This window comes from Ziziphus jujuba, chromosome 7 (assembly GCF_031755915.1).
Source record: "Ziziphus jujuba cultivar Dongzao chromosome 7, ASM3175591v1".
Taxonomy (NCBI): domain Eukaryota; kingdom Viridiplantae; phylum Streptophyta; class Magnoliopsida; order Rosales; family Rhamnaceae; genus Ziziphus; species Ziziphus jujuba.
In genome coordinates this window covers 9,102,175-9,120,858 of record NC_083385.1, presented here as the reverse complement: position 1 = coordinate 9,120,858, position 18,684 = coordinate 9,102,175, and the positions used below count along the sequence as shown (strand labels likewise).

Below are 18,684 nucleotides of genomic sequence, written 5' to 3'. Positions count from 1 at the left end.
AATATCATATTTTTTTTTGCTACAATTATTATAATATCATTCAATGTTCATTGAGCGCGTGGAGTTCGTGTTCACAAATTGGTATTATTAGCCATGCCCATGCACAGAAAACCAGTGAGTTGGACACTGCTTAGGCGCGTCAAAAGAACCATCATCTTGCGAAGAACAACTAAGCAAGAAAAAAACATCCTCACTCTCTCTCTGTCTCTCTCGCTCTGCGGCTGAATTGGGTAATGTGAGGTTTTGACTCCTATTTACTCCTAAGTCCTACCAAATGTCCCTAAAATATCTCATTCGTTTTTCTATAAATGGCAGGTGAGTAAGTGGGTTTTTCTTTGGCTTTTGCTCTTTCTGTGCATCTTTTTCTCTTCTCAGGAGTTTTAGGACTACTAAGCAAAAGCAAAATGAGGCTTTGAAAGAAGAAAAAAGAATGGAAAATAGTATTAGCTAGCTAGCTTCAGTTTTGTCCTATCATTTTCTGACAAAGTCACCTCCTTTTCTTGCTTTCTTCCCTAAAAACCTCTGTTAAAATACCAAACCCACCTCCATTTTTCCAAGCCAGAATGGACTTCTCTGGTTCATCAGTTGGATAATCCATGATATGATATGATATGATAGGGTAAGATTCTCCACAGCTTTTGCAAGACCCACTTTTTTCTGCTGCCAAAGCCGGCATTTTTAAGTGTATCTCAACCTCTGTTTTACACTGGACCAAAATCCCTTTTTTATTTTGTTGATTAACTAGTACTCTTTAAAGGTTTAGAGGAAAAAAGAGAGAGAATGGGCTGTGTTGCATCCAAGAAAACTGAAGAGGACGACGTGGTTATGTTATGTAAAGAGAGAAAACGCCTTCTGAAAATGGCGGTAGAGAGGAGGTATGCGCTAGCAGATGCACAGTGTAAGTACAATCACTCGCTTTACTCTGTAGCCGCTGCTATAAGACTGTTTGTTGCTCGGTATTCCTCTCCAGCTTCTCCATTTCTCATCACTTTCCCCTCTACTACCTCTACTGAGGCCACAGAGTCCTTCGTCTCTAACCCCTTGTTCCTCCATCAGAGACCATCCGAACCCACCCACGAAACCATTTCTTGCGCATTCTCTGATTCTGCAGTCGCTGTTGAAACTTCTGGGGTAGACGGAGAAAAACAAGGACAACAAAACCCAGAATTCAAGGAAGAAGTAAAGGACGCTGAGGAGGAGGATAGTGATTATACTGAGTCTGAGGAAGATGAAATTGAAAGTGAAGAAAAACCGGTCTGTGAGCATTTTTATGATGAAATGGCTCCAGTAATGAAATCACCACAGAGAGATTTTGGGTGGGATTTCTTTTATCCTTTTGGTGGGGTAAGGACAGAGGTGGTGAATGGGTTTGGTCAGAACTGCGATGAGGATTTGAGGATGGTGAGAGAGGCAGAAGGGATACCAGATTTGGAAGAGGTTGGAGAAAAATTAACAAGTGAGGAAAAGGTTATGGATGTTAATGATGGCAATGTGGGTCATAAGGAAGTTGGTGGGTTTGAGGCTGTGACAAAAGGGGAAATTGTCAATGAGAACCAAGAGGAGCAAAAGGGCTTGAAGGTGGTTGATACACCCATGAACGGTAGAGATTCTAGAGAACTACTGGAAGCATTGAAGGATGTTGGGGACCACTTCATTAGGGCCTATGATTCTGGTTTGGAAGTTTCTAGGATGCTAGAGACTAAAATGGCTGAAGCGCAATCTGCTCTGGATCAGGAAATTAAAGGTATGTTATTCTCTGAATGCTGTTTGTAATTCGGTCTTGATTTTGAAATTTTAGTCTTGCATATGATTTTCATGCTCTAATGAAAAAAAGTATATGAAAATTCTTATGAAAAATATTATTTAGTATAGAGCTTTAAACTAGTAATCACTTTCTAGACAAATGAGGAATAAAGGAACTAACTTTGCTTTTTAGAATTGTTTAATTCTATCTATGTTGCAAATTGCAATTACTTGTTTTCTTTCATTTATTCATGAAGTTGGGGGTGCAGAGAACTCAAATAAGCTCATTCGGTCTATTACACGTAGCCGATCCACCTCATCAACATTATCTTGGTCTTCCTCATGTAAGAGTCTCCTTACATCTAGCTCCAAAAGTTCTTCAACGTGGACAGAGTTGAAGGATGATTTATTTGATGACTATGGAGGAATGGAATCTGGGAGCCACGCACTGACACTAGGAAGGCTATATGCTTGGGAGAAGAAACTCTATGAGGAAGTGAAGGTAGAAATTTTGGGCTTTGCTAATTTTTTCATGTTTCTTCTACTGTCTAGACTAATTTTTCATATTATTGTTTAAATTCTTGAAACCTGTAGCAGGCAGTACTTGGAATAGAACGTTCAGTTATTCTCTTGGTAGAGTGGTATTGATTATTTACTTACTAGTGAATTGATCATATTGCCATTGGAAATCTATTCTAAATGAGGTTATTTCTCGCAAGTAGTTCCCTACTTAGGCGGCTATGAAATCCAGGTTTCCAAAGGAGACAAAAACGTGATAGTATTGGTGTAGTGCTATAAATAATGTTTGCATCGCCCTCTTTCAATTTTTAGCTTTAGACTTTACATTCCCTCGATCTATCATTTTTAAGTAGAGATGTCTTGAATTATTTATTGAATTTCTCTCTTTCAGGCTGGAGAAGAAACAAGGAAAATTTATGTGCAAAAATGCTCCCAATTGAGAAATAAGGACGCGAGAGGAGAAGGCATCGGCAATGGGGACAAGACCCAAGCTGAAGTTACAGACTTGTATACCAGTATTTTGATTGCCATAAGAAGTGCTGACTCAATCTCCCAAAGAATCCAAAAACTGCGAGATGAAGAGTTGCAGCCACAAATTGTTGAGCTTCTCCATGGGTAAAAAAATATATGGCAGAAAATTAGTTGTATCAGAATGAAAATTCTATCATTTTGATCTTACTTATGTTGCTATCTTTGCCTTTGCTTGTGCAGCCTGATGAGAAACTGGCAGATAATGTTGGAATCACATGAAGCTCAAAACCGAATCATGTTTGAAGTGAATTCATTCAACTGTCCTACTTATGGGAAATTCTGCAATGATTTGCACCGTCTTGCTACACTTCAACTTGAGGCAGAACTTCAAAATTGGCATGCTTGCTTTGTTGCATATGTTTCTTCACAAAAAGCGTACATTGAAGCTCTTAAAGGTTGGCTATCCAAGTTTGTTACACCAGAAACTGAATTCTACTTGAAGGGCAGGTCTTTACTCCCATCATGTAGAATCAATGCGCCACCATTACTTGTATTATGTCATGACTGGTTGGTTTGCTTGGATAAGCTGCCAGATAAGACAGTTACTTATGCCATGAAAAGCTTTAATAAGGATGTGAGAGCTTTGTTGGTTCAACAGGGGGAGGAACAGCAACAGAAGAGGAAGGTTGATGGACTTGCCATACAACTTGACGGGAAAGTTCTGGCATTCCAAAGGGTAGAGAGAAAAGTTCTTTCGAAAAAGCTTTCTGATCAGGAGACAGAGATGCATGTGCGGAGTAGGATTGAGTACTTGACTGAGAGGAAGGATCAATTGGAAATGTTTAGAAAGAGGCTTGACATGGAGAAGGTGAAGCATCAGAGTTGCATGCAAGAGACACAGCGTATTGCTGTAAGTGGATTTCAGACAGGCTTTTCTTCACTTTTTGAGTCATTGACCGAGTTCTCAAAGGCTACTCTAAAGATGTATGCTGACCTTGTAACGGACCGTAAAACATCAATAGTAGATGAAAAAGGTACCAACCCACCATTGAAAGGATGAACTTGAAGCCCTCAAGTTTGAATAAAGACAGATGAAAATAGATTCTAGAAAAGGGTTTTCGGGATATTGGGTGATCCTATGTGCTTGCTGAAATGCTATTATTTAAATAGCAGGGTTTAAAATGTAAAGTTGTTTCAAATTCTTTCTTACTAGTATAGTGCTTATTAATGCAATGGTATGGACATTACTTAAGAGAACCCTTGGCTAAAAGATCCAACGTGAATGGGAAATTTTCAAATAAACAAATGGAAAGCAGTGGCAATAAATAGTATTTCCACAGTGTATCATCCGTAATACACTCCTTTTGTACCTTTCTCTCTTCTGTTCCTACTCATTACAAGGATAACTAATTAATACAGAATTACATTCCTGGATTCATATGAACGAAAACAAGCGCCATCAAGTATTTGCATCAACCGTATACTAGTCTCAATACACATTGTCTCTAAGCCTGCCTCCATAAACAAACAGGGACATAAAATTTAAAATACGGTATTGGAATCATTCCTAACACGGAAAAAAAAAAAAATACAAGTAGAAAAAGAAGGAAGAGGCGTATTTTTTAATGCATATATGATGTGCTTAGTGGTTCTTCTTCTATACTCTTTTCCTCGCATATGTCATTCAAATTGTTCTTATCAATCTCAATACTAATGCTATTATTCTCCAGGCATCTCAAGCTTGTACTCTGGAAGGACAGGCTATCCATCTCTACATGAAACCTCTGAAATCCAATGCCATTTATGCTCACAAAGCTTTGAGAGCAATCACAGTCCACCGACGCCCTACGAGATGCACCAGCTGATATTCGAGAATCTGAGGAAAGGCGCTTGTTAATGAAGTTTTCTGCCGAAAACAGGGAAGCTTCTAGTTCTTGCCAAACCTGGGTCATTGTAGGGCGATGTTTTGGTGTTTTCACAACACATCTCAGGCCAAGTTGCCCCATTTTTAGCATCATCTCGATGTTGCATGGTTCTGATAGCAGATTAGCATCTAGAATTTCCTCAACTCGACCTCGTTCTAAACTAGGCCTTGCCTGCATGTTGTACAAAGAAATGACAAAATTTATTCAAATTTAAGCCGAGTAAATGGAAACAGTTTATCAATGCAAGAAAATGTAACATTGTGTAAGTAAACTGTTAAGAGTTTTTTTACCCATTCTATGACATGATAATTAGAATGAATTCTATGCGTTTCAATTGCAGGCCTGGCAGTAACAAGTTGCAGAAGTATAACACCAAAGCTGTAGACATCACTGAATGGGGTTAAGTGGAAGCTAGAACAATAGGCAGGATCAAGGTATCCTGGAGTTCCTTTCACTTGGCTACTAACATGTGATTGATCTCCAGTGGGCCCGGATTTAACCAGTCCAAAATCTGATACTTTGGCTTCAAACCCATCTCCTACTAAGATGTTACTTGGCTTTATGTCACGGTGGATTATACTTGGTCTGATCCCTTCATGCAAATGAGCAATACCTTTTGCTGCTCCAATGGCAATGACTACTCTTTGCCTCCAACTGATATTCCTCCCTCTTCTTCCTACGAAGTAATTGAAACAGAAATTTATAGGGAACATTTCTTTTTAGAAAGGAGTCAACCTAGCATAAACATCTTAAGGAAGGCTTTCAAGTTGCTCAACATACCCGTTATGTACTCGAGCAGAGAACCATTTGGTACATATTCATAAACCAACATTTTTGACCCTTCTGCTCCTGTCCATGGCATAAAAAGAAATAATCCCATGCGAAAAAGAGGTTAAAATTAGAAAAGAATGCATAACTGGATTTTCCAAGTAATGGTTCTTGGATGATTTGTACATACCAGGTTCTTCACAAAATCCCACCAAGCCAACGAGGTTTCTGTGTCTTACTTTTGAAAGTAGTTTCACTTCTGCTCAAGGAAATGCTACAAATAAATCAAATTAATACATGACACAGTTAAAATTAAAAAATTTAAATCTTTTCTTCTTACTGTGGAACACATTCCCACAGGCTTTCTTGTGGAAAAAGGCTTACCATTTCTAAATTCTTCAAGACTCTGGTATGCGTCGTTGTGGGCTCTTTTAATTGCTAGTGTCCCTTCAACATCAAAGGTCCCTTTGTATACATTCCCAAAAGCACCAGACCCTAACAGGCACTCCTGATTGAAGTTCTTGGTTGCCTTAATTAGCTCCTCCAGCTGAAAACGCCTTAGCATTGTGACTTTCTCGTCTTTCAAGCTACCTAGTTGTTTTTTAACACCAACCAAGAGCCAATATTAGTTAAATATATCACACACACAATACCGTTCCTGTTTTCATATATACATGCTTTTCAATTTATTATAATCCATTAAAAGGTACATTCTGATTTTTTCATGCATGTTGGGAACTTGGTGGGCAGTGAGAACAGACACATTGCAACATCTAAATGCTTTTCATCAACATCCTCACTCACCTTTTCCCTTCCGCTGTGAGTTCCTTCTGAGAAGAGGTATGAGCTTCCTCCTGCAAAGGAAGTATAAAGAGGCACACACCAAGACAGTCAAAATGCAAATAACAAATCCTCCCCAAAGATGCGTAGTACCATCATGACCATGATGACCAGCAGACCCAGATGGTGGGTTTTCTAATATCCCTGGTGGTGGTGAAGCCCCTTCCACATTGTATCTACTGGCCATTATTTCACCCAAGAAATGTCCCAAATGCAGCAACTTATTACTTGTGGCCAAACTTATTTTCTTGTTTTACGTTTTTTCACAATTGGCTTTTCACACATATTTTTCCTCCTCAGAAAGACACTGAAACTAGAGAAAAATTGAAACTAGTTGGAAGGTATCAAAGAGGAACGATTGCAAGGATTCAGAAGTAGATGTAATTCAAAAAATTAATAATAATAATAATTTCAATTGCCGGCAATATATATGCACATTGAATATATATCAGTCTACGTATGCTTCCCAAGAGTCATGCACCTTCCAACTCACTCATGACTCCGTCTAAGCCTGAGACGGCATATAGGCCAAAATAGCATGTTTATATATATATATATATATATATATACACCTTCCTATACCTATAATTTATGTTGTGCACTTGTGGATTTTCTTTACCTAGGAGGCATGGAATTCATATTTTTCTTAAGCTTAAAAAGTGACACCTTCCCACAATAAGGCAACAGAGTTTGTAAGTTATATGATATCACCGGTTATCAGATCAGGGAATCATCTTTTGGATGGAGAATAATGAAACAAGATTCCTAGTTATAAAATAATGATGCCCTACCAAAACAATAAAACAATATTTATGATGCAAGTAAATAGTGTAAATGACAAGCTTGGGGGAATCTTAGCTGCTTGGCAAATAGTACCCATTTTGAATTGTTTCAATGTCATTAATTACCAAGACAAAGTGGATTGTGATGGACAGGTAAAGTTTTGTGAGTTTAATATTTGTGATTAATATCATAAAAATGGGTCCAATGACATTATATAACGTCTTTTCTTGTCATTGTTTCTTTGTATAGCTACTTGTGATAAATATCACAACTAAATGGGTCCAATTAACATAAAGTATACCTTAATTTTGGTGGTTTTAGACAGTATTTCATGGACTTTTATGGCGTTCAAGATTCTCTAATGAAAATTTTTTTTTCTGTTGTATACCCGTCCTAAAGAAATAAAAAATTAATCAAATATAAATAAATAAAATGATCATATGCATGCTCTGACCTGTTATATTTATGTCTAAGATATACAAAAATGCATCGAGAAACTAATATGCAAATAAATCAAAAATATTATCAGATTATATATGCTTTTTCCATATTTTAAAAAATCTCCAAAAACAACAAGAAGTTTTTATCATCCTTAAATGGGTCGATGCATATGGCAAACTGAATTGGTCAAATTAATATTATCTTTTTGTTCAGATTAATATATTCAAAATTCTAGAAATTTGCTTTAATTAATGTAAAAGATGGCGTCATACAAATGAGAAATTTGAGCTTCAACATATCTTTAAGTCTAGTCTTCCAGTATTGATATTTACTTGGACGCTTCGTCATAATCACATGAACCTTTGACTCATTGAAAGCCTAAGGGACGATTCAAAAAGCCAAAATCCAAGTTGATTAGAAGCATGTGAGAGGATCACATGAATAATGTCCACATTTTCGCAAAAGGAAGGGGATATATGTAGTTAGAGAGCTCAATCACCGTCCTGATATAAATGAACTTCATCGATCTGAATTATGTGCACATATGGTCAAGTTAGGATTTAAGAATTATCTTTATATGTACAGCTAACTAATACCAACCAGAAAAATAAAATTTCAGTTTGTGTGAAAATTAAGCAGTGGGTGATTAATTGGTCCAGCTTGACTCAAGTTAGGATTTAAGAATTATCTTTATATGTAAAGTTACCTAATACCAGCCAGAAAAATAAAATTTCACTTTGTGTGAAAATTCAGTACTGGGTGATTAATTGGTCAAGCTTGATTTGAATTAACTTAAAGTATGATAGATGTAAAATTGGCACGTAGAAACAGAAGAAAAAATCGCATGCGAAAAGGACAAAATAGAAAACAAAAACGATTTATGTGTAAAAAAAAAAAAAATATATATATATATATATATATGATAGAAAAATTAAAAGCTACATCATGCTTGTAATTAAAGAATTATTAAATATATTAACTTAATCAATGAATTGGTATCAAACTCTTTGTTCCCTAACTGGAATTGGTAAAAAGTTACAGTCTGCTAGCTCTATACAAGATGTTATTTGTACTGGTGTATAAAGGAGAAAAATGTACAAAATTACAAAATTATGAAACAAAAATAGAACTCTATAAATACAAAATTACCCAGTTTTGCCAACCTTTTTTTTTTTTTTTTGGGTGAAAACCCAGTTTTGCAAACTCACCGTCTTACTCACAACTCAGTACGAATTTTTATTTATTATTTCTTTTCGCTTTTGTTTGATAATAAGCTTTTGGTTTCAGCTACCTAAATAATTTTTTATTTATTTTTAAAATAAGCTTTCACAAACGAACTGCCAAATACATACAGTAAAAGGCAAGCACTAACAGCCAAACCGGCAAACATCATCAAAGGCAAACAAAATTTTACCGCTGTGACAAAATCTTTCTGAATCTGTGGCTAACCTAATGACCAGGTAGTACGAATTAATGAATTAATGATATAAGAATATGGTATTTATATTATTTTTGTTATACTTAGCCTTCACCGGCACCCACCATGTATTCCCCGCTAGCTGCCTTGTAACTTCGTTAGAGCTGGCGTTACTCCACAATGGTGATTATGGGTGTCGATGACTTGGACCTCTAACCAATGCAAACAAATTTTTAAAAAACTAACTTTATCTAATAGTAGAACTATAATATTTCTTAATCTGAAGGGTGGCAATATATACCATAAGAATTTCTAGCTTGAACTGTAGTGCAGAGTCTGCATTTAAGAATAAAATATTGTATTTGTTTATGTATTTTGCTTTGCCTGTTTCTTTAGCCATCTAGCTAGAATCAGACTTTGGAATCTGGTTTATAAGTTGTCGTTGAAACTCAAATAAATTAAAATTAAAAAAAAAATAATTAAAAAAAAATGCTTTATCGATATAAAATTTAATTCTAATACACCTTCTATAAGTTTTTAAGTTTTTGAGATTTATGGTTGTAGATTATGGTTTAATACGATACCAACGATGGTGGATTGTAATTCAAAAATAATTAGTACCCTTTTATCCTGCTTATTAGTACTCTCCTAAATGTGCTTATTTCTGAATGAACAAGTCGCAGATAGGAATCTGATAGAGGTCGAGCATTTCATAGAACATGATCCATTGTTCTTACCTACCGATAGAATGCCAAATTGGGCAACATTCATTTCGCTTAAAAAAATAAATAAACAAATAAAAATTGTGCAGCATTCATATCAAATATCTCAATTGTTTGGGACCCAACTCGTCCCAATTGTTTTCCACCAAAATAATAACAGTAATAAATAAATAAAAACAGTCCCAATTGTTCATGCACATATACAACAAGAACAACAAGATCGTAGACTCGTAGTCCAAAGCAATATCATGATGAGAAAAAATACTCGTGGTCTGGCTAGAGAAGGAATATGGATGAACCACTACCATTTTAGCTTAATAACTTGTCTTCACAGGGTTTCGTTGAATTTATTAAGATATTTTCATGCGTTAAAGCTACTTTTCATATGGTGGTTGAAATATTTACTTCACTACAAAACAAAAAGAAGACAAAATAATAAACAAATAAATATAAGCATTGGATCCCAATATGGCTCAAAAAGCAGACGTTCAAGAATCAAGATCAACATATGAGGATCCAAGAATTTGGAAAGTACTTAATATTGAGATTCTTAAATACACCCAGCATTTTGTTATATTATTGAAATCATAAGAATAAAAAATAAAAGTATGAACCTAAACTATTACACACGACGCCTGTCTTAGTATTGTTTTTCTTCTTGCATTAGCAGCTATAGCTTTAATTTCGTTATCAATGGGAAAGTACAAGAATAAGAGATTTCTTATTGTATCCACAGAATCAATTAAAACCATAACTCAAAATTTTTTATACATGGACTTCTGACGTAGCAAGATGGAGATCAACTGAAGCAGCCACATATCAAAAGTTTATACTGAAACAGTAGAAAAAGCCCTAAAATTTGTATAAACAATAGAGGAAAAAAAACAAACAAAAAAATAGAAATTTTTTCTGATTTTCTAATTTACAGAAACAAGCTTCACAAATCTCTTCTGCATAAAGGGCAAGAACCATGCCTAAGAAGCCACTTATCTATGCAAGGTAGGTGAAACATGTGATTGCAATGAGGCAAGCTTCTTACAGTCTCTCCAAGCTGAAAGTCCTGCATATGTGTAAATTTTACTATGTCAATCACACACACAAAAGCTTTCAAAACCAACATGCATTTCTGGTTGCAATCAGAAAAATCAGATATCAAAGGGACAAATATAATGGCTTTTTACCTGAAGGCAGACTGAACAAGAGACTTTCTCGCCTGAAGCATCAACATTGTTTTTGCTAGTAATTTTGATCTTTGGAATCCTTTCAACTGAATCTCCAGGTAATCCTTTGGCACCACCGGTGTCGAAGATGTTGGTGACCTCGTCGAAACTTGTCTCAACAGCACCCATCTGGTTTAGCAGATCCAAAAATGAAAATCAGAAAATGAACATGCCTTTCTGGCTGTTATTGTCTCCAACAGGCTAAATCAACAACTAGCATTTTCATAGAAGAATTACCTGACTTTGCACTGCACTTAACATGGCCGGACCAATCCGCTCGCGAACTAGTCTACCACTCAAAAGGCTTGCAATGACATCAATCTGCACAACATATAGGAAAACATGAATTTGATAGCAAATTCAAAAGATAAAAATCACTAAGCACAGTCCAAAAGGATGCATTGCAAAGCTTAATTTCTCACCAAGTACAAAAGACATCCAATTCCAGATTCATCGGATTGCCAAAGAACAAGGGAAGATTCAAAAACTTCAATGGAGAAAACAGCTCCAGATATTGCTCCAACAGCAGCACCTCTAACAAATCCACTCTCGGTCTCTTGGCCTATCAAAGCTCCGGTCATAGCTCCTAACAAGGTACCCACTGCCAACAAATAGGAAATTTCATTTAACAACAATCCCGGGAGACAAACAGTTAGTTCTTAACATTGATTGCACATCTAATCTCAAATTTCTAAAGATCTAGGTTGATGTTGAAGATGGTAAGGGAAAAAAAAAACAAAAAAAAAAAAAAATCACAAACCCCCTTTTGTGTATATATAATAAGAAAACTATCCAACTTTCATCACAATCTAAATTCAACAATTATGGCATATACCCATTAATCATTTTCCCTTAAGCTATAATGTTTGAATATATTCAATTCGATTGCGATAGATATAGATAATGCTATCTATCATGATGAGGGAGGATTTTACAATTCAAGCGCCAAAAACCCAGTTCGTTGGGGAAAAAAACAGAGATCAACAGAAACAGATCGAGGAATCAATAGCCATCAAACCGAGCAAGACAAAAACTTCCATCAAAGAACGACAATGAAGAAAACAGTAAAAATTACATAAAAATAAAACAGTTATTTTAAGGAATCGAAAAAAAAAAAAAAAAAAAAAGTAAACAAAGAGACCAAAAAAAAAAAACACGAACCTACTGCAAAGAAGAAGGTGAAGATCGCAGAGAAGATGTTCCCAAGGATTGCGGAGACCGCAAAATTACAAATTTCTTTGACCCTTTCAACAAAATTCCCAAACGAAGAAGAAGAAGAAGAAGAAAAACGAGTTGGGTGTGAAATGAAATCCATTCTTTCGGTCTGAGAAAGGTACGGACTCGAATGCGTTGTAGCTGGGTGTTATTGATCTTAAAGTATGGGTTTAAAGTAGTGTATATATATATATATGTATATTAATAAACAATAACAAAATAAATATTTTGTCCCTTACTAGACAAAATAAATATTATGTCATATAAATATAAATATTAAATAAATATTTAAAGCCAAAGGGCATGTAAACTTAGTCCTTAAGGAGAAAGATAGAAGGAAACCAGATCAACCAACCAACTCGCATTTAAAGCTTCTTTTTTTTTTTTTTTCCTCTCGTTGATACAAAAGTAGAAAACACATACACACTCTCTCTCTCTATCTGTTTTTCTTCCTTTAGAGCTATATTTCTTCCAATGAATTAAAGGAAAATAATAAAAAATAAAATCAATAATTTTTCGTTTTCAAAGGCACGAGGGAGATGAGAAGCTTCTGTTGAAAATTAATTGGACGTGTTGTCTGAAAAAAGTGTTGAAATTTGTCCACAAAAATGGTTTGGTTGCCATTTGAACTTTGAATAAAAATAATTTTATATTTTTTTTCTTCAGTCACTCGTTTTCCCAAAAAAGGAGACATTGTCGATGAGATGGCTTTTGGAAGCCTTTACATCCAACCGGGTACAAGTGGTACGACCTTAGATTTTCTCTAATTATGAGCATCGATTTTTCTTATTTTTTTACTTTATTATTCAGCTTCCAAAAAAAAAAAAAAAAATGCCTATATTTGCATGGAAGGTGGAGATGCATTAATTTAATTTTGCTTGGACCCCCATGCTCTGAAACTTTTTTGTATTTTTTTTTCCTGGACATTTAACATGGAAAAGGTTAAATACTTTTACATGGGGTTCGATTACTTAATTATATATCCAGCATTCTATTTTTTGATTTTTTTGTTTGATGGAGTGGTAAGAAAATTAACAATCGAACCAGATAAATACATATTGTGCAGTTTGTATAATCTCAAATATGGGTTGTAATGAAATTAAATAAGGGAAATTATATGCCAAAAAATCCCTCCCTCCCTTACAGATCAATATAATAATTAGTAGAAGACCACAAGAATAACAAATAGTAGGTATTAGTGTTGAATTAAATTAATATTTGTGGACTTGGCATAATCAATTACTCACTTATAGGGCCTATTTATGCCATTAATGGGACTGGCTTATTTTATTATTTTGTAGTAGGGCCCTTGGTCACACACTCTCTATAAGACTCTAGTTGGCCCATTGGACTGGAGGACCAACTCTCTTTATAAGCCCAATGACTTATCCATATTTTTCCTAGTATAATTATATTATCAAATTATTATTATTTTAAGTGTGTCAAAATTAATGGATAAGTCTGACTTGCAGAGACTATTTAAAGGTCTAGGGCAAGCAAACAATGATGCCATACGGTATTTTGATATTAGGGTTTTCAGAGATCTGAGAGTGGTTTGAGAGTAGTGTGTCCATAGGCACTACTTTACATTGTTTTCTATTTTGCAGGATTAAAGATCTAATTTATCAATGGCTGCGTTTGGAGGTTAGTAAATTATGACTTATGGAATTTATTATGTATATTTAGATCCATAAAAAAATCCAACATGTCCATAACGAGAGTAATCGTCAATGAAGGTAATAAAATATCTATAACCACCCAAAGCAATTGGTGTAAAAGGTCCACATATGTCAGTGTGGATTAACTCCAAAACATCTCCACACCTAGCTAACTTATCCTTTCTTACCTTGGCAGTTAACTTCCCTTTCACACATTCAACACAAGTCAACAGATCAGAGAAATCAAGATTAGGAAGTATCCCATCCTTCACTAACCTTTCCATTCTGTGCCTAGAAATATGTCCCAAACGTTTATGCCATAACATTGAGGAATTGTCATTAACTCTTGGGCGTTTGGAAGCAACAATAGAATTAACAGAGAAATTGAGACCATTATTAAATAAATCAAGCTTATATAAATTGCCACATAAAGTTCCAAAACCAACAACTTTACCATCCTTAAATAATTCAACTTTGTTATTTCCAAACAAAAAACTATAACCTTGACTATCCAAAACAGAAATAGATAACAAGTTTCTTCTTATTGAAGGTACATAAGAAACTTCTTGCAACTCCAAAGCATAAGAAACTTCTTGCAACTCCAAAGTTTATCTGCATTATGTGTACCAATGTAATGTATATTGGCATAGTGGATGGGATGTTTTATATTTGCTTATTTCATGAAATTGCCAATATATTATTTTCTCCCATTTATTAACCAGGGTCTATGCGGGTAATTAAGCTACCCTGTCGGTAGTTTTAGTTGCTTTGTATGACGCCTGGAATGGCAGTGGAAGTTAATTAAATGCCATGTATTGCAGGTTCTGAGTTGCCCTGTCGGTGATTCAGTTCAATGCATTTGATTGTGGTTATTTGGTTGACTGTCCCTGGCCCGCGTAAGGGTATCTTTAGTGCTACAAAGACCCTAAGCGATATTTGTGTTTGTTTTGTGTTGAAGGGCTGGAAAATAGTAATTGAATTGTCTTAAATTTTTAAATGTCTTGTTGTTTACTATTTTTACAGCTAGTAGCACCCCAAATCTTATGCCTATGACTGCCATGATGAAATTGGATGGGACAAATTATCAGAAATGGAAGAAAACCTTAGTTATGAATTTGACCTTCATGAAATTGGATTTGGCTTTGGAGATAGATCCACCAGAGATTCCGACTGATGAAAGTACTGTAGCAGCTAAGAAACTTTATGAGGATTGGAAGCACTCTAATAAGTGCTGTATGATGATGATGGAGAATTACATGGATGAGGCCATATATGCTAGTATTCCTAAAGTGGATACTGCAAAGGGACTTCTTGAGGAGATAGGAAAGAAGTTTATCAAGTTTGATATGAATGAGAAGCATCATTATTTGGACCTATTGAACAATACCAAGTATGATGGTATTAAAGGAGTAAGGGACCATATTATGCTACTTTCCTCCTATTATAATAAGCTGAAGGATCTTAAGATGGATATTGGAGACGAGTTCTTGACCTATTCTATAATGAGGAGTCTTCCATCACAGTTTGATAATATAAGGTCGAGTTTGAATACTAAGAAAGAAGGTTGTAGTTTGGAGGAATTGACTACTATCCTTGTCAAGGAAGAGGACGATATTAAATTAAGTAAGTCTAGGTCTGTTGCTATGGTTTCACATCAGGTAGATAAGTCCAAGAAGTTTTTCCAAAAGAAGGGACATGGATTCAAGCCAGGACAAGGTTTCAAGCCTGGGCAGGGTTTTAACCCCAATAGGAAGAAGTTTTCTGGTATGAAGCCTAAAGGACCTAGGGATGGTGGTTTTCAGATTAGAGAAAGGAAAGAGTACTTCAATGGAAGGTGTGGATACTGCAATAAAGTTGGGCACAAGAAGATAGACTGTTGGACCTTAAAGGGAAAGCAAGAGAAGAAAGGTAATATTTTAATGATTGAGACCAATATTATTGATGTGCCTATGAATTCTTGGTGGTTAGATACTGGAGCTACAATTCATGTTACTAATTCATTGCAGGGGATGATAAGCCGAAGGGGCCCAACCAATCTTGAGCAGCATGTTTATATGGGAGATAGCTCAAGAGTGAAGGTGGACATTGTGGGAACAATCAAGTTGAAGCTTTCCACTGGATATGCTTTAGAGTTGCAAGAAGTTTCTTATGTACCTTCAATAAGAAGAAACTTGTTATCTATTTCTGTTTTGGATAGTCAAGGTTATAGTTTTTTGTTTGGAAATAACAAAGTTGAATTATTTAAGGATGGTAAAGTTGTTGGTTTTGGAACTTTATGTGGCAATTTATATAAGCTTGATTTATTTAATAATGGTCTCAATTTCTCTGTTAATTCTATTGTTGCTTCCAAACGCCCAAGAGTTAATGACAATTCCTCAATGTTATGGCATAAACGTTTGGGACATATTTCTAGGCACAGAATGGAAAGGTTAGTGAAGGATGAGATACTTCCTAATCTTGATTTCTCTGATCTGTTGACTTGTGTTGAATGTGTGAAAGGGAAGTTAACTGCCAAGGTAAGAAAGGATAAGTTAGCTAGGTGTGGAGATGTTTTGGAGTTAATCCACACTGACATATGTGGACCTTTTACACCAATTGCTTTGGGTGGTTATAGATATTTTATTACCTTCATTGACGATTACTCTCGTTATGGACATGTTGAGCTTATTCGTGAGAAGTCAGATTCTTTAGTTGCCTTTAAAGAGTTTAAGGTAAAGATGGAGCTTCAAAAGAATAAGAAAATAAAAGCTGTAAGGTCTGATAGAGGTGGTGAGTTTTATGGTAGGTATGATGAAACTGGAAGGAACCCAGGGCCTTTCGCTATTTATTTGCATGAGTGTGGCATAGATGCGCAATATACGATGCCTGGTACACCTCAGCAAAATGGCATAGCTGAGAGAAGGAATAGAACTTTGTTGGATATGGTGCGGTCTATGTTGGCAAATTCTAGGTTGCCAGATTATTTGTGGGGAGAGGCTTTAAGGACGGCAGCTTATATTTTGAATCAAGTTCCAAGTAAGTCCGTTCCTAAGACACCTTTTGAGTTGTGGTCAGGAAGAAAGCCTAATTTGCATCATTTTCGAATATGGGGTTGCAAAGCTGAAGTAAGGATTTATAATCCCCAAATTAAGAAGTTGGATCCTAAAACCATTAGTGGATATTTTGTTGGCTATTGTATAGGATCTAGGGGTTCAAGATTCTTTTGTCCTTCTCACACCACCAGGATCGTGGAATCAGACAGGGCCATTTATTTTGAAGATGATTTTGGGTTTGATGATAGTAATGGTCCAAGGGAATCTCAATTTAGAGAAGAAAGTGTTTTCATTCCCAGTATAGTTGTTCCTGATAGAGATATTGTTGATCCAGTAGTTGATGAACCAGTAGTTGGTCAGAATGAAATCATTGTTGAAGAGCAAGATATTCCAGCTATTGCAGATGCTAATGTACCCTTGAGGAGGTCACAAAGGACTAGGAGATCAGCTATTCCTGATGACTATGAGGTTTACTTGCAGGAGCATGAGTTTGACATAAGTGATGATTCAGATCCAGTCACTTATGAGGAAGCCATAAGCAGTTCAAATTCAAATTTTTGGTTGGATGCAATGGAAGATGAAATGAAATCCATGGCATCAAATGGAGTATGGGATTTGGTTGAGTTACCAGAGGGTAGCAAGCCTATTGGGTGCAAATGGGTCTTTAAGACTAAAAAGGACTCCAATGGTCAAGTGGAGAGGTATAAGGCTAGACTTGTAGCTAAAGGGTTTAGCCAGAAGGAAGGAATTGATTATACAGAGACTTTCTCTCCTGTATCCACAAAGGATTCTTTTAGAATTATTATGGCGATTGTGGCGCATTATGACTTGGAGTTGCATCAGATGGATGTCAGAACTGCTTTTCTGAATGGTGATTTATATGAGGATGTATATATGGTTCAACCAGTTGGTTTCCAACAAACGGGGAATGGTAATTTGGTTTGTAAGCTTAAGAAATCTATTTATGGTCTTAAGCAAGCTTCAAGACAATGGTATCTTAAGTTTGATGAGGTTGTCATCCAAAATGGCTTTAAGGAGAATGTTGTTGATAGATGCATATATATGAAGGTCAGTGGGAGCAGTTTTATTTTTCTGGTGTTGTATGTTGATGACATACTTTTGGCTACTAATGACACTGACCTATTAGCTGAGACAAAGCAGATGTTGTGCAACTATTTTGATATGAAAGATCTTGGTGAGGCTTCTTTTATTTTGGGCATCAAGATTGTTCGAGATAGGACTAATTATGTAGTGCAATTGTCTCAGAGAGCTTATATTGATAGAATTCTTAAGAGATTTGATATGCATAATTGTTCTCCTGGAAGTGTACCGGTTACGAAAGGTGAAAAGTTTTCTAAGGATCAGTGCCCCAAGAATGATAGAGAAAGGATGGCAATGAAGAATGTTCGCTATTCTTCAGCAGTAGGTAGTTTGATGTATGCTCAAGTTTGTACACGGCCTGATATAGCCTTTGCTGTGGGTGTGCTTGGTAGATTTATGAGCAATCCTGGTCCTATTCATTACCAAGCAGTTAAGAAGGTCTTTAGGTATCTTCAGGGTACTAAAGATCATATGTTGACATATCGTCGCACCAACTCTCTTGAAGTAGTGGGTTATAGTGATGCAGACTATAAAGGTTGTGTGGATGATAAGAAATCTACCACTGGTTATATATTTATCATGGCAGGAGGTGCTGTGTCTTGGCGGAGTGCCAAGCAGTCAGTGACAGCATCCTCGACTATGGAGGCAGAATATGTGGCGTGTTATGAGGCTACCCGTCATGCAGTTTGGCTACGGAATTTTATCCGTGATTTAGGAGTGGTTGACTCCATTGAGAGGCCTATTATGATGTATTGTGATAATACTGCAGCGGTGTCTTTCTCCAATAATTTAAAAGGTACTCCTGGTGCGAAGTACATTGATGTGAAAT

General features: G+C 35.9%; 3 protein-coding genes across 4 annotated transcripts; 1 reads left to right on the top strand and 2 right to left on the bottom strand.

The window, feature by feature from the left end:
* Nucleotides 1-135: 135 nt before the first annotated feature.
* On the top strand, nt 136-3,990 carry LOC107424473 (protein ALTERED PHOSPHATE STARVATION RESPONSE 1). 2 transcript variants are annotated; one of them, XM_016034292.4, is made up of 4 exons: nt 136-1,744; nt 2,013-2,245; nt 2,654-2,877; nt 2,974-3,990. In XM_016034292.4, the coding sequence occupies exons 1-4, from the start codon at nt 781-783 to the stop codon at nt 3,791-3,793; spliced, it is 2,241 nt and encodes a 746-aa protein (XP_015889778.3). In that variant the 5' UTR covers nt 136-780; the 3' UTR covers nt 3,794-3,990. The 2 variants fall into 2 exon arrangements, with proteins under 2 accessions (XP_015889778.3, XP_015889776.3); XM_016034290.4 differs by having other exon boundaries at nt 137-1,744; nt 2,001-2,245.
* Nucleotides 3,991-4,145: 155 nt separating this feature from the next.
* Nucleotides 4,146-6,627, bottom strand: LOC107424457 (probable serine/threonine-protein kinase PBL10). Its single transcript, XM_016034270.4, has 6 exons — nt 6,231-6,627; nt 5,811-6,017; nt 5,617-5,685; nt 5,439-5,507; nt 4,949-5,334; nt 4,146-4,829 (listed from the first exon to the last, which is right to left on the bottom strand). Exons 1-6 carry the CDS (start codon nt 6,451-6,453, stop codon nt 4,356-4,358), a joined length of 1,428 nt encoding a protein of 475 aa, XP_015889756.3. The 5' UTR covers nt 6,454-6,627; the 3' UTR covers nt 4,146-4,355.
* Nucleotides 6,628-10,331: 3,704 nt separating this feature from the next.
* On the bottom strand, nt 10,332-12,351 carry LOC107424444 (NEP1-interacting protein 1). The gene is made up of 5 exons (XM_016034254.4): nt 12,011-12,351; nt 11,272-11,450; nt 11,087-11,170; nt 10,811-10,978; nt 10,332-10,689 (listed from the first exon to the last, which is right to left on the bottom strand). The coding sequence occupies exons 1-5, from the start codon at nt 12,162-12,164 to the stop codon at nt 10,567-10,569; spliced, it is 708 nt and encodes a 235-aa protein (XP_015889740.3). The 5' UTR covers nt 12,165-12,351; the 3' UTR covers nt 10,332-10,566.
* Nucleotides 12,352-18,684: the final 6,333 nt, after the last annotated feature.

What these genes read in the sequence shown, in the direction of transcription:
- LOC107424457 (XM_016034270.4), bottom strand. Translation starts at nt 6,453, where the DNA reads ATGGCCAGTAGATACAATGTGGAAGGGGCTTCACCACCACCAGGGATA. An exon ending in TCTTGAAGAATTTAGAAATG is followed by an intron (nt 5,686 to 5,810) that starts GTAAGCCTTTTT and finishes TTCCTTGAGCAG; the next exon opens with AAGTGAAACTACTTTCAAAA. An exon ending in TCTGCTCGAGTACATAACGG is followed by an intron (nt 5,335 to 5,438) that starts GTATGTTGAGCA and finishes ATTACTTCGTAG; the next exon opens with GAAGAAGAGGGAGGAATATC.
- LOC107424473 (XM_016034290.4), top strand. Translation starts at nt 781, where the DNA reads ATGGGCTGTGTTGCATCCAAGAAAACTGAAGAGGACGACGTGGTTATG. An exon ending in TCTGGATCAGGAAATTAAAG is followed by an intron (nt 1,745 to 2,000) that starts GTATGTTATTCT and finishes TTATTCATGAAG; the next exon opens with TTGGGGGTGCAGAGAACTCA. An exon ending in AACTCTATGAGGAAGTGAAG is followed by an intron (nt 2,246 to 2,653) that starts GTAGAAATTTTG and finishes TCTCTCTTTCAG; the next exon opens with GCTGGAGAAGAAACAAGGAA.
- LOC107424444 (XM_016034254.4), bottom strand. Translation starts at nt 12,164, where the DNA reads ATGGATTTCATTTCACACCCAACTCGTTTTTCTTCTTCTTCTTCTTCT. An exon ending in TAAGTGCAGTGCAAAGTCAG is followed by an intron (nt 10,979 to 11,086) that starts GTAATTCTTCTA and finishes CTGCTAAACCAG; the next exon opens with ATGGGTGCTGTTGAGACAAG. An exon ending in CTTGTTCAGTCTGCCTTCAG is followed by an intron (nt 10,690 to 10,810) that starts GTAAAAAGCCAT and finishes ACACATATGCAG; the next exon opens with GACTTTCAGCTTGGAGAGAC.